Raw genomic sequence first — 14,594 nt, 5'->3', positions numbered from 1 at the left:
TAGCAAACACTCGCTAATAATTTCGCCAGTGTTTTTTGATGCCTCAGAAGGGAATAGGGCAAGAAGAAATGCAGGGGAGATTCAAAGTAACCTTATCCATTGCAGCTCTAGTTTATTCTTAGCTAGTGCTGCCTTTTACCACCTGCTCTGAGCCTTGCCTTTTTAGGCTGGGGGGGGGGGGGGGTGATCTGACTTGTGACCTGGACACGCTGCAAAAGAAGAGGACACGTAAACATGGATTGGACCATGAGTGTTGGGTCTTCCATTTACTGTAACATCATGATTGTTTACCAAAACATTTTCCATCTTTACATTCCATTGTAAACTGACACAGTTCATCAACAAAATCTCTAAATTCCTATTTAAAGGCTAGGCTATCACTCTTGAACCAAATCTCAAAGGATACATTTTCATCTGGGATTTCACAGAACTAATGCATCTATTTATAACTGGATAACCAATGAGCTGACTGAAGTAGGGACTGCAAGCAATATGAAAGGAATGTAGTGGCCCTCCTCTGGCTATCAATGGTATAACAGAAACCTCTGCTATGAAAAGAAGAAAATCAAAGACTGAAATAATAATGTTGCATTAGAAACTTGCATTTTTAGTTCTAAATACTATAACAGGATGGGATGGATGGATGTCCCTCTAAATGTTTATAAAAGGATAGGCTGGAAGGATGTCCCTTTAAATACAATAACATCTATTAGATTGTCTTAAATGCTTGATTAAAACTGGGTACTGAATTTGAGGGCATATTAGTGACACTGTATGCATGTATGCAAGTTAATTAGTTTGATTCTGCACTTGTCGCAAAACACAATCCAGTATTAAAGATTTCAAACAAAACTTATCATGATAGCAACAGCCTATATTTTATATTGGGGGAAAGGTATCCTGAATTAACCAATTAATCTTTGAGCCGAAACATAAAATCCACCCCCCCAAAAATGGGCTTGGATATGAGTCTTTATTCTACAAATGTATGTGCATAAATGAAACAATTAAACAATTAAATAAACACAGTATCTATGAATTAATCTAAATAGATGATACAAGAACAAAGAACAGGTGAAAATCATGAGGTTGGAGGTTGATGTACAAACACACTGGACCTAGCTCCCAGGCCCATACTGCCTAATGTAGTGCACGCTATTAAGTCTAAAACCTTCACTAGAACCACTGGAATTCTGGGTGAAGATCATTATGGAAACTAAACGAATATGAGTTTGGCTCTTGCCCCTGCCAATTCTGCCTGGAAAAGAACTGTCAAATATTCCTGACATTTTTCAAGGTCATACGCAGATGAGATTTAGTATGACCCAGAGTGTGGGTGGACCCCAGAGATAAAGCTTTAATGTTGTCTTACCTCAGGAACAGAAAGACAGACCAAAACACAAGCTCAGTAGGGTTAAATTAAGCCTTTACCTTTTTGCCTCCTCTACTTAGTTATCTTATATGTTACAATGCATAAAATGGTCTTGTTTTATATACCTCTTACAACAGTAATGATGTTAGCCATTTATTTTTATTTTACCTTTGCTAGAGAGATGCAGGTATAGTCAAGCATAATGCCCACACAGCCTGAATACTATATTGATGCATAATTAATCTATCATTAATCCAAAGTGACTAAATAGAAAATGCACTCATTTTAAGTAACAAGAAAACAAAATGAAGACACTGAGCTTTTGCTAAAAGCAGTTGCAAATTAAAAGGCTCAGAAGAGTCACCAAAGCCAGAGCAGACATTTTCCTCTGTAAAAGGTCACAAGGTTTTGTGTCTGGAAAGCTAGCTAGCTATGCACTGCAGTATTTCTCAACTTAAACAAACCAGGAATGTTATTATTGGGATATATAACGGCATCCCAGTGGTTTCTTAAAGAAGCTGATCAATATCCACCTGGAATACTAGAATTAAACAGAAATGATTTCCAGAATCATTATATCATTAAAAGAGGTTTTGTTTCGGCCTCAAAATTCATGCGTTTCTCTGCAGAATGACACTTCTCAATAAGAACAAAAAGAAAATCAAACAAAAAAAATCTGCATTATAAAAAGTAATAAAGCTTAAAACAGGGAGTAAGTAAACACGTGGGTCATATTTACACTAGATACAAACAGGTCATTTTATCCTTATTAGTGATTCTTTTTCCAATGCTTGTGAGAACCCCTGAAGATCACTGGAGTCCCCAAAACACTATTTGGCTTAACCGATACAAGTAACATGACGTGTCTTTTCAATGGAAGATGTAACGTGTCAAAAGACTGGATCAAGATGGCAAGAAATCTGGAAGCTTTTGTCATCACATGTGCATCGTATCAGTGGCAATGTCCTTGTGAAGAGAAGTCAGTGGCTGCAATCCGTTGTCCCCAGTGCTCATGGTGTTCAGAGGTTGTCTCCTGGTTGGTACTGTGGCTCAGTGGCAGTGAAGTAGTCCTCCAGGAATGCCTGCAAGTATTCAAAGGTGGGCCTTTCCTCTGGGTCTCTCTTCCAGCACTGCAGCATGAGCTCATGCAGAGAGATGGGGCAGTCCTGGGGACAGGGCATCCTGTAGCCACGTTCCACCTGCTCAAGCACCTCCCTGTTGTTCATACCTAAAAGGTTGAACCCAAACACTGCTGATCCACCACAGAAACCAGCGAGGCGTGACTTAATCTGCTGCACACTTACTGCATGCTGTATGACACAAATACCATGTAACTCACCCGGATACGGCACGCGACCTTTGGTCACCAGTTCCGTGAGCAGAATTCCAAATGACCACACATCTGACTTGATGGTAAACCGTCCGTACAGTGCAGCTTCAGGCGCTGTCCACTTGATGGGGAACTTTGCGCCTAAAATAGAGTACAGGTTTAGGATCACAATTGCAGAGTGGACTGCATGTGTGTACATGTGTACTGACACAGTACACACACAAAAAGCATAGATACAACTAAATGCAGGAAATTCTGTGTAGTGTGACTCATAAAGGGATGCAGTAAATCCCTCAGTGACCATAGAGAACACTTAGCCTGGTGCCATGAATCATACAGGATTAAGTGGAGCCAATTAGAAAGTGTCTCAAACATCAAGTACTAAACACTGACCCACGATGACAGAATAACAAAGACCATGTAAAGCTACTTGCATACAACCTTCTTTTCCTCAACTCAGCCTGTCTGAGCAGTGAAAGCTACCTTGTCGAGCTGTGTATTCATTGTCCTCTATCAGCCTGGCCAGTCCAAAGTCAGCAATCTTGCACACCAAGCTGTCACCCACAAGGATGTTTGCCGATCTCAGATCTCGGTGGATGTAGTTCATCCTTTCAATGTAAGCCATGCCTGCAGCAACCTGAAAGGTGGGGACATTCGACAGCTCAGTTTGGTGTGTTCTAAGTTTGCTGTGTTCTCAGTTTGGCTGCCTTACAGGAATCAAAAGTCAGTTTCTCCTCTGCGTGTAGTGCATTTCACCCAAACTTCTCTCTGAGCGGCATGTTGCATTTTCTCACCTGAGCTGCCATATCCACCAAGTTTGGCAATTTAAGGCCCCGTCCTTCACCATCTTTCAAAAAATCCAGCAAACTCCCTGAAAAGGTGAATACCAGTCTTAGCTCCACCAAAAATCATAGCATTAAAACTACTGCCAAGACTGTTGCTAATGTCTGTTGCTAACATGTTAATTTCATTAGTGTAGGCTATAATAAAAAGAAATTGATTAGATAAAATCACAGACATACCCCCACCCCACTCCGCAGCATCAGAACTATAAAGCCTTTTTTGTACATTTTTTCTTAATAAATGTATATTTTATACAAATCAGTATTTTCTGTTACTTCTTTTGACAAAGATATTTTTTCACAGACACAAGCATAATTGTTTCACTTTTCATTCTTCAGTCTGCTTACTGCTAATGGGAATGTGTGATAAAGGGTTTTAGGTTTTAGAATGGCTTTGCACATTTATCATTTTCTCCTCATCATTATTTTCTGTCTACACTCCTATTTGTGCATGTGTAAAGTTAAATAGTAGCTATAGCTTGTTTCCTGGTTATCAAAATAGGATTGTGTGTCAGTTCAATTTTAGCTAAAGCTTAAAAATGGGAAAATGTTATCCTACACAGAGAAGTGGAATGAGGAGTAAGACATGCTAGCTGCTAAAGAAATGACAACTTGATGAAAAATGCCAAGAAATTGGTCATACATGTTTATTCAATGTAAATGATATGTTGCTATGTTACAAATAACATTACTATATTCTAGAGAATTCTCTGCAGAGGTGGTACTGTTTGGTTGCACTCATTGAAAATATCAATTAAAATTTCAAGGGAGCTGCTGTGCAAATTGGCAAAATATTGATTGAGGAGGATTGAAAGCAATTCATCATTCTAATCCATGTGGCATTCATGGTGTGAAGAGCACTGAAACTGGAAAAACTATCTATAATGAACTTTGAAAGTGATGTTATATTGCAAATTTGAGGACTATTGAGCCAAATCAGGAACACTGTTTGGGTGTAATAAAACAGCTTAATGAAAAAAACATAACATTTGTTCAGATAAGTGTAGTAAATTTCTGTTTCTCACCTTTGCTCATGTATTCTGTGACAATGTAGATGGGCTCTTCAGAAACCACAGCATATAGCTGTACCAGCTTGTCATGTCTCAGTTTTTTCATGATTTGCGCTTCTTCCAGGAAAGATTCTGGGGACATTGTACCTGGTTTCAGGGTCTTCACTGCCACTTTAGTGGTGCCATTCCAAGTGCCTGCAATGTAGTTGGAAGTATTTAAATGGACTTTGGGATAAATGCAAAAATACTGATTAAATCCAGTACTGAATCAAATTACCACCACCAGCGATTATGAATATTAACTAAATATCTTTCTGAGCCTAGCCTACACCTGCCAGTAAATCCAGTTAAACTAAAACATACCCATCCAGACATTTTCGCCCTATCCAGTTCTGAATTAAAATTACAGTCGACAGAGATTCTCAAAAAAACATTCAGCCTGACCCTACCAGCAATGCTAGTTAATCTAGCACATACCCATCCAGACTTCTCCAAACTGTCCATTCCCCAATCGCTTGATAAGCTGAAGTGACTCTCGTGGGATTTCCCAGACGTCTTTGGTTTTGACAGACAGGTCGGCGAGGCGAGGCATGCCTTTGTGGCAGGGGACTGTTAGACGGCAACACAGTCCTGCAGCCCTCGCTGTGCACAGACACAACATGAAGCAGCACTGATAGACCACTTTATAGGGACATCAACATTGACTGCAACAAAGGTTGGTCTGTCAGAAACAGATATTGCTGGTAATTTTTTAACCAAATGCTCATTAAGCTGAAATAATGTACTGGTCAGTAAGATCAGGTAACTCGGAATTACCAGAATAATGGTGCACAAGCTGTTGGAGCGTCTCAAACTGAGCCCTGGTTGTGATGTAGTAGCCCCCACTGTCAAGTTTACGGATCTTGTAGTGTTTCACATGATCACCTTTAATGTCATCCCAGTCCTGTATGGATAAGGAATAAGCTCCTGGAAAAGGGAGAAGAGAACAGAAGCAGGTAGGATAGGCAGTTCCAAGTCTGTCCCAATCAGATCAGAATCAGATCATTTTATGGGCTGGTATGGTTTCCCTGGATAAACATTTTACATTTCTTATTGATTATTCGTCTGGCTAATAAGGTAGGTGATGCTCTAATAAGTGACATCCTTTTTGACATCTGAATGACCATTTAAAATCCTGGAGTACATTTGAGATAACTGAACGATTGCATTTCAGTAGGTCCACTCGTCATTTCACATGAAATATGCTTCTTAAAAAAGTGCAATTGCACCTCTAATGGGTTTCAGAGATATAATAAAAGTGTCAGTATAGGTTTGTGTGGATATGCTAGTCACCTTTAGTGGTTTCACTCTCCCTGATGAGAAACGTGCCTCTAGGGTTTCCATTAGACAGTAGCTGTCTCTCTGCATCCTTTCGGCCTAGTTTACCAAAGTACCAACTACAAAAGGGATAGGCCAACATACAGTAATCATGTCGATGATAAGTTATTTGATGTTTGTAAAAACAAACAAAAACGAAAAACATAGAAGCTGTGTAAATAGCAAATAACTAACTTAAATATAGCTATGAACAGCCAGAGTGCCTGTGCAGGGTGTGTTCTTTAGTTTTGGTCTTTTTTAACACACAGATTGAACTCACTCTTCAGCTTGAATAGAATCTACTGGAGCCACATAATTACTGGGTATGTATCCTGTTCCACCTGTAGTGAGAGAACGAGCCTCCCACCAGTCGCCTTCCCTAGAAGACAAAAGGAACAAACATTACTGTACAAATAAGCTGGATATGAATAGGAAAAGAGTCATACTGCTGGGTGTATGCTCTTGAGACTTCCCATGTTAGCCTAGATTTGCCAAGCAGAAAAAATGACAAATAACTGCTGTTTATGGGTGGAAACTTTGGCACTTCTTGCCAACTAATCTATCCCTGCTCTCCTTGGAGATATTTCAAAAGGATTACTCATGTGGCTAGATAGATTCAAACAAACGTGAAGAGTGTCTAAAAGCAGAATGGTTAAAATGTTAGATAGATTGGCATATATAGTTGCCTATATGACAGGTTTTGTTTGATAAAATACATTGTTTAGATCAACATATTTTGGCATACTTTGCTTTTTTTGTCAAACAGAGTTCTGTAAAGTGTTTCAAGCAAAACAACAACTTTACACCCATAAGACAAAGTCTGGAGGTTTATGATTTCATTAAAAATCAGATAGTAAACATAAAGCTGTGAGAAGTGTTTTTTAGGACATTAGATATTAATTCATGAAGACAGACTCAATACAATTTAACTTCCACCTCCTTTAATTTCTCTATATCAATCCAAATTGATTTATGGATATGTTTTCTTCAATGAATAAAGACACAGACCAATAGAAAAGGTATTAGTACACAGTGTAATTACACAGTGTAATTGGGGGTCGGGGGTGGGGTGGGGGAGTCCTTTAATTATTTTATACTCACGTGCTATTGAGAATTTGGAACTTTTCTCCTTTCCTGAAAATGAGGTCATCCTCTGTCCTTGCCTCATAATCATAAAGTGCTACAAAGAGTGTAACTCCTGAAGCACAAGACCATAAAAAAAGCTTTTCAATGCAAATAGATACGCAGAAATATGAGTTAGATTTTCAAACCTGGAAGTGTTGGAAAAACTGTCAAAATCCTATTAGATGGCATTATACTCATAGATTTATTACTGTTCATAATTTGTTAATTCAAGTTAAAACTGGTTTTGGTTTTTGAAATCCAATACATCAAAAGTCCATTCTAGCAGTTTTATTATACTGGTGATTACTATTAACTGCACCTGTTCCACCTCGCGAACGCAGTGTTCCAGAATGGGAAGAGGTGTTTACTCCACCAAAAACAGTGACCCCTTGGCTAACAGGGGGATGGAAGTTGTTGTAGTTGGGGATGGCGGTGACTCCAAAACTAGGGTAGTGTTGAGGCGTTGGGTCTGCCCCATAGCGGTACCCAGTGTGCTGTGAAACACTGGTCTCTCTGTCATCTGTAAGTTTGGTTGCCTCCTTGTCTTTACATTGTACACAGCCCATTATCTATATTCTGTGAATGGAACAGAGCAAAACAAACCAATGAAAATAGTCCATCAATTATTCAAGTACTCACTGAATTGATTCTTAGTTCATTCATTAATAACAATTTCTTTATTGTCAAAATGTAGACAAAAATAATGTCACCTCTATTTTACTTTTCAATCCAGTCAATCAAAAAATTAAAAGCAAAATGAAGAAAACACTGGAAACTGTCAAAAGCAAAATTGCTATTTTAGATAGACAGCAGCCAACCACAGTTTTAAAAAACTGCTTACCAGTTGAGGCTTTCAGTATATGCCCCATCTTAACAAAATAAATGTCCAAACCTGCTCTTCCTTCATTAAAATAAAGCTTTAGTGTTATATGGGTAGATTTGTTGCTTTGTATGAACAAATGGGTAAACTGGTTTAAACAGGTGGGGCTGGTAACACCATGTATGTGTCCTATTTCCTCTTAACCACCGCTCTGCAGATCCAAGTTATGAATTTAGCACAGAATGGAAAGGCTGGCTACTGTTGCAGCCTTTCAGTTTGACATAAAGGTTGAAGTCATTTCATTCCTACATCGCCAGTGCTAACGCAAGAGGATGGTATTGTAACACATGCAGAAAGAAAACACAAACAGATGTCTATTAAACATACCACAGCGAGCACTGGGGTACCACAGTGGAGTATTTGCATTCCATTCAATTAAAGATGTAGTGAAAACATCTATGATTAGATGGCTCCTTTGAAAACCAGGCCTGGGGGGGATAAAAGAGTAGTTAACGTCTCCCGTCATATAATCTATAGTATCAAATATTTACTCTATATGGTATACACACTCTATACGGTAATCTGTATTATTCCCAAATTCTTGTAGAATCTGTGCCAGTATTTTTTGTGTATATCTATCGCACTACCGTAGTTTCAATCACTTTGCATTAGTAATTTTTTGTGTGGTTTGCAAAGAATATTCTATTGAAGAAGACCAGCTTTTATGTAGTTTAAATATGAACAATAATCTACATTTTATCTTTAATCCCGATTCTCAATTTTTTTAAAGCTTTTATTCAGTAATTTATGGTCAATTTTGTTAGGGCCATATATCTATTGCTTGTTTCCAAATATACAAAACTGCAGCATGTTAGAGCATATTCTATGGAATTTCAATTTGCTCTTCAGACAGATGAATAAACATCTCTCTAACACACTTTAAATTTGTCTTAAAAATGGTAAAACCTTAGTGAATAGTTGAAAATTGTACATGTTGCTAGTAATTTCCATAATTGAAAACAGACATGAGAAATTATCAACTTAGTTTGGAAGGAGAAGGAAAAAAAGAAGAAAAAAAAGAAAGTATGTTTTGACGTTCTGCTTGGGTCTCTTGCTTGAATAGGCCCTACATACGTCAATTATGCACACAATGGAGGTTAACAGCATACCCATAAATCCTAGCCGTGGGACATATTACAATATTGCCTCTAATTTTAGCTTGTAGTGGTAACCATCTACATTCTAGCATATAACGGTCGTTATTCTATTTCCCCAATAGCCTACTTTATGACAGCGCGCTCGCACGACCACAACCAATTGCTATGTAGACACAAAGTAACCTGTCAACAGACGTGCAGTGCACGTAAACGTAAAACAAATGTAACACATACGAGGAGATTTAAAGAAAACACGAAATTCTTAGGATTTCTAAACCTTTATCAAGGCCGCTCTATGATTCCGTACATACACATTAGATGATCAGTAGTTCAATTTGCGACAGAGGCCCTATTCTTTTCAATTGTCTACATGAGGCCATTTCAGCTGCGCATCAATCCGTGCTGCGCCGAGCATTGCTGGGGAACCAACGTCTCAACGTCCTCTACGGAGAACCATTTCCTCGCGCTGATTTAAAGAGAATATTGTTTTTCACCATTAATGGATGACCACTGATGCAATTAAATCGTCTTCCTCGTAATAAAATGTCACCATTGCTATGAGTGTTGATTAACTACAATTTATATAGGAAACAAATTGGCTGCGCCAAGTGCATAAAAAATACCATACCGTCAAAAATGCTTAGCAAGCGAGAAGCCGTCTGATCCGTTTTGTATTTCACTGCTAAGGAAGCATCGTCAATGAGTCATTTGCAGATATGTTTTTCTCCCCTCGGTGAATTATGAAAATAACAACATTAGCCCTGACGACTCAGGCTGCTCCTGTCGCCGAATGTAACAGATGATGGCGTTGGTGAGGCGGATTGTCGAGGGCGGGCCAAAGATGTTACTGACGTGACGTTAAACCAATCAGGACTCCAGGAACACGCCTGCGTGAGCGCGTTCGTCTTAGTCTCCGTCACGGTTCTCTCTCCCTGTATTAAGAATGTTAATCCAGGAGTCAGCCCCAGTCACGATAAACTGTGTTCAGAAGACAACGGGTGGCCTGCTGTGTTTAGCAAAATAATGTTGCCTGGAAGAAAATAGCTTGTGCAACAAAACCTGAATCTCGTTTAACAATGTTCCAAGATAGGCTTCTTAGGATGTTAGGATACCTATTCAGTGGCATTGCCAGAATCTTTTAATTCCAAAGATGGCAGTGTCCACCATGCTGAGCGAACATTACTGAGTCCAGATGATTAGTCAGAATTTGAAACCATATTTTAAAACAACGTACAAGATAAACATTGTTATTTATGAAACAATGTACAATATTTGAGTTTTTATCCCTTAAAATACTACAACTGATGATTAGAAGAAGCAGACCTTACAGGCTACTAACAAGCTACAGTACTTCACATAAATATTTGTTAAAAAAAAAACTTTAAAGTGTCTATGGCAAGTTATATGATGTAAATTTGTTATTTCACAATACAAAACAAGTTCGAGGAAGTAAGTCTGTTGCACCAACCATCGGGATATCTACAAACCACACGATTCATACATTTTAAAATATTTTAAAATCTAAAGTCACCAAACAGTCAAGTTGGGCGCCATTCGGTGCAATAGACTATAATGACGACAGATCTAGGTCTATGGTATGGCCTAGTTATTTTTCTGTGTTTATTACTGGGTTAATGCAATTTCAGTCTCTCGCTTTCAACATGGATAAGTAAGCTTGTGATGAGGTAGCTGGTGCAAACAGTTGCTATGGTGACCCAAGACGGTCCAATATTGTGCAAGCTCACAATGTTAGACTGCATATGTGGAACAGCTCCGTCTAGAGTTGACAATAAAACATTACTGAATCTAGGTCGCTGGAGTTCCTTAGAATTATACATGCCATAGCTGGGTTTGTTTAATTAATGGCCAACTTCGAATTGTATGATTAACAGTTTTATTCCTAAACATAATTTTTGTAACATATACTGTAAGCATAGGCTAGTCCTAATTACCATTTGTTACTCTTAATTTGTTAATGAAACAAAACTAAATTAATTTAGTAGCTGTATCTTAATCGTATGGCGTTAAATTAGGATTACGTACAATAATACTCCAATTATTACTCCAATCCAATCATCTGGGTAGGAAAGCACAGTATTAAGGCCTCTAACGCGCCAATGGACAAAACGAAGTGGTCTTATCACTACACTTTATCACCAATTATCACTGAGTTTTATGACTATCACTAGTTGCCGTTGAATCCTATCCTCATTCCATCGCCCACGCCCACTTCCCCAGACTCCGCCTCAATTTGTAATCAGACTTTTGATTGGCTCCAACGGCTTTTCTATGCCGTGACGAAATTTCGGGCGTTGTACATAGCATCTCATTAACAAAAGAAGCCATTTCCATTATCTTTATCTTATATTCTCCATAATTGTTTTTTGAAGTATATATATTTTTCACGTGTGAAGTTTATCTCTGGTTGATCGTTTGTCTATTTTACGGTGTAGGCAAGTTCTTTGCATCGACCACGCCGTGAAGAAGGAGCTCGCGGTCTTTGTTCATTCATTTGAGCTGCTGGGATTCTTTGTTGGGAGTGAAAGCATGGGAGCGCAAATCGCCAAAAACGGTGCAAAAGATGAGACTGTTGCTGAAAAATCTTCTGAGGCCGGCGCTAAATCAAATGGGCAGGTAACCTATTCACAACACTTATGTTTAATTGTGGAGGCGATTGACGATTGCGAGAAAAGGGGCAGTCCAAAAGACCATATGAACTGAACAATGAAAATACCCAGATCATTAAGAGGTATACATATCCCAAAACAAATGCATAGTTGGGAGAACAAGACAAATGCAAAACAATTGTTTGGTCAGATGTTGCAAAAACACCAGTTTCCCCAGGGTTTTAAATGGCTTGAATCGTTGTACCAATTTTTAAAATTATTCTATAAATACGTTTTTAATCGTATTTTAAATCAGTTTGTTATTTAGTAGCTAGCATTTGATAAAGCTGATCATTTTAAACTGCTACAGTGGGAACAACATCATCATCATCATCATCATCGTAGGCTTAGCCTGTCGTCGTGCAAAGCCATCTCACTTAAACTACCACGCCTTTATTTCGGTAAAACGTTATTTGCAACTAATGGGTATGTCCGGGGAAAGCGGAATATGTGACTGCATTTTTATTTGTCACATACGTGTGATGGACTGCAATTTATTCCGATTAACGATACTCTAGTGGGGTTTGGGGAAGGGAAAAAAAAAACTTGGTTGGACCTTGCTTCACCGTCCATCTTGCATTACCGACCCACACAGCAACAGCGTCTGCCAGACAAAGTACATGATTTTGCTTCATCCACGTGGCGAGCAAAAAGACCGGTGCACGCTGCAAGCCAGCTGCAATCGGTGCATGGCTGGAATTCCGAGGTGTCTTGTTGTATAGTCTGCATTACATTAAATACATTTATCCCATCTTTAGTTGCCTTAATCTTAAGACTTTCTCTCACGAGACACTGTTAACTGTGGATTTGTCCCATCCTTTCAGGAAAATGGCCATGCGAAAACCAACGGGAATGCGTCGCCTACAGCAGACGCAGCGGCTGAGGCGCCCCAGGCTAATGGCAAGCACTCTACAGATGAGGAATTAAAGGCGGACGATGGCGTGATGGAGAAGAGTGCCTCTGAGGGGGATGCCCAGAGCGCTCCGGCCGCCAATGGAGAAAACTCGACTAAGTCGGAAGAGGACGGCTCTGCGTCGGGAAACGCCGAGCCAGCCAAGCAAAAAAAGCGCTTCTCCTTTAAGAAACCGTTCAAACTCGGCGGTTTCTCGTTTAAGAAGAACGCCAAAAAAGAACCCGAGGGCGAACAAACCGCTACGCCTGCGGAGGAAGGAAAGGAGGAGGCCGCAGAAGGGACGTCGGAGGAGGTGAAGCCTGAAGCCTCTGCTGAAGGGGAGAAGGAGGAAGCCCCCCAGGAGCTAAAACCCGACGAGGCGAGTGGCGATGAGAAAAAGCCGACAGAGGAGGTAGCAGAGGAGAAGGCTGCTGAGGTGGAGGAGCTCACGCCTGCGGAGGGCGCTGAAGCCAAGCCAACTGCTACAGAGTAATGAGGTTTGCCAGAGGAGCGCTCAAGAGCCTCTTTAACATGAAGTAATAAGGAGCACAACCACGGAGTTGATTTGTACAAGACCAATGACCTTTCAAAGCTGTCTTATTACCTGCAATCACTTTATCCACTTCTACTCCATCCAGTATGTTGCCGTGGAAGCTCCCAAGAAAAGGGTTTTTGATTGGAAAATGAAGGGCACCACAGTTCAATTTCTCCATATGTGTTTGTTACAGTATTGCGTGTGGATGTGTGCAGTGTGATGCTGTATTTTAACTTTTTTTTCCTTCTTCATATGTGTAAACCATTTTAGTGTATTAAGGAAATTGAAGTGTTAGATTAAGTAATCGGTGCCATATGACTTAGGTTTTGCCAGTGTGTGCTAGCAAAAAGGAGCTACCAAAAAGGTGGATACAGCATGTGGATGATTCACAGATCAAATTGTTTGTCTTGTCTGTCATCACATGGAATTGGTGCTCAGAATTTTACCAGCTGCACTGTTGAAATATAGCAGCACTGTGTTGTTGTATAGGCTTTGTCATGTCTGTTTTAAAAAAAAAAAGTTGTTTTGGTTTTTTGTTTTTGTTTGTGGGTTTTTTGTTTGTTTTTTTGTTTGTTTTTTTATAAAACTTGTGATGGATGATTCTTGACTCCCCAAGCATAATTCTTTTCTAACAGAATTGTGAAATGTAGATCAAAGAAAGTTGACCTGTGCTGACTGACACTAGTGGTGTGGTTTTTGTTTTTTTGTGTGTTTCTCTAAAATGCTGTGCAAGCAAGTACATGGAAAAATTGCCAGTGCAATCAAACAGAACAAGGTTTTTTGTAAATACTCTAGGTCTGTCACTACTTGATTTTTAAATGGAATGTTGACTGCATACAGAATATGAATTCTATTCTCAATGTGTAGGGGCACAAAGCGAAAATAAAGGATTTAAAAGAATTGAGCCACTTGTCTTGTCTGTTGGCATAAGTGTTTGGTGTGATAAAAGCTGTTGACCTGTGACCCTTTTAGTAGGCTCTAGGAGCCAGTTTCCTGGAGGTGGGTTAGTCTAGTCCTGAACTAAATTGTGGTACATGCTGTAATTTGACTAGGCAGGTTTTGGATAGTAAGTCTTGAGTCTGCTGCACCTAGAAAACTGGGCAGAAAAGAACTTTGAAATTGATATGACCTTTTATGTTGGTAATAAATTGTAAATACCCATCAGTTTTTGTTTGACAGCAATAGTAGAGTGGTAGTCTATATTGTCCTGTTTACCTTTTTGAGGCTCGATAAGTATATGCCCCTTTTTGAGGGGTGAAGTTTTAATAGTCCTGGTGAAACTTTTTTTTTTTTTTTTGGAAAGTGCATACATGGTTTGCTTTTGTGATTGGTCTTTGCTTAGCTTTGCAACAGTAATTATCAGCTGGCCATGTGCAGATGATTCTGGTCCTGAGTTTAAACTGCCCATAAACTCAGTGGTATCCTTGTGTAAGTTGATGCTTTAATTGACAATTGTTTTGTGCTTTGCATAGAATTGAATACAATTTTA

The 14,594-nt window shown here is 39.3% G+C and overlaps 2 protein-coding genes across 2 annotated transcripts; one reads left to right on the top strand and one right to left on the bottom strand.

Annotated features, from left to right (window-relative positions):
- Positions 1-959: 959 nt before the first annotated feature.
- fyna (FYN proto-oncogene, Src family tyrosine kinase a) lies at positions 960-9,824 on the bottom strand. The gene is made up of 13 exons (XM_027030872.2): positions 9,641-9,824; positions 8,243-8,343; positions 7,355-7,611; positions 7,012-7,108; positions 6,191-6,289; positions 5,887-5,990; positions 5,371-5,520; positions 5,032-5,196; positions 4,570-4,749; positions 3,497-3,573; positions 3,186-3,339; positions 2,712-2,843; positions 960-2,600 (listed from the first exon to the last, which is right to left on the bottom strand). The coding sequence occupies exons 3-13, from the start codon at positions 7,599-7,601 to the stop codon at positions 2,392-2,394; spliced, it is 1,614 nt and encodes a 537-aa protein (XP_026886673.1). The 5' UTR covers positions 7,602-7,611; positions 8,243-8,343; positions 9,641-9,824; the 3' UTR covers positions 960-2,391.
- A 1,485-nt stretch (positions 9,825-11,309) lies between these two features.
- Positions 11,310-14,009, top strand: marcksb (myristoylated alanine-rich protein kinase C substrate b). The gene is made up of 2 exons (XM_027030878.2): positions 11,310-11,646; positions 12,503-14,009. Exons 1-2 carry the CDS (start codon positions 11,560-11,562, stop codon positions 13,061-13,063), a joined length of 648 nt encoding a protein of 215 aa, XP_026886679.1. The 5' UTR covers positions 11,310-11,559; the 3' UTR covers positions 13,064-14,009.
- The last annotated feature ends 585 nt before the right edge of the window (positions 14,010-14,594 follow it).

The sequence above is a fragment of the Electrophorus electricus genome, chromosome 13, assembly GCF_013358815.1.
Source record: "Electrophorus electricus isolate fEleEle1 chromosome 13, fEleEle1.pri, whole genome shotgun sequence".
Taxonomy (NCBI): Eukaryota; Metazoa; Chordata; class Actinopteri; order Gymnotiformes; family Gymnotidae; genus Electrophorus; species Electrophorus electricus.
Note: the sequence above shows the minus strand (reverse complement) of the source record. Positions and strands in the feature narration are given on the sequence as shown.

What these genes read in the sequence shown, in the direction of transcription:
- fyna (XM_027030872.2), bottom strand. Translation starts at nt 7,601, where the DNA reads ATGGGCTGTGTACAATGTAAAGACAAGGAGGCAACCAAACTTACAGAT. An exon ending in GGAGAGTGAAACCACTAAAG is followed by an intron (nt 5,521 to 5,886) that starts GTGACTAGCATA and finishes TCCCTTTTCCAG; the next exon opens with GAGCTTATTCCTTATCCATA. An exon ending in TGAATACACAGCTCGACAAG is followed by an intron (nt 2,844 to 3,185) that starts GTAGCTTTCACT and finishes ACTCTATTTTAG; the next exon opens with GCGCAAAGTTCCCCATCAAG.
- marcksb (XM_027030878.2), top strand. Translation starts at nt 11,560, where the DNA reads ATGGGAGCGCAAATCGCCAAAAACGGTGCAAAAGATGAGACTGTTGCT. An exon ending in GCGCTAAATCAAATGGGCAG is followed by an intron (nt 11,647 to 12,502) that starts GTAACCTATTCA and finishes CCATCCTTTCAG; the next exon opens with GAAAATGGCCATGCGAAAAC.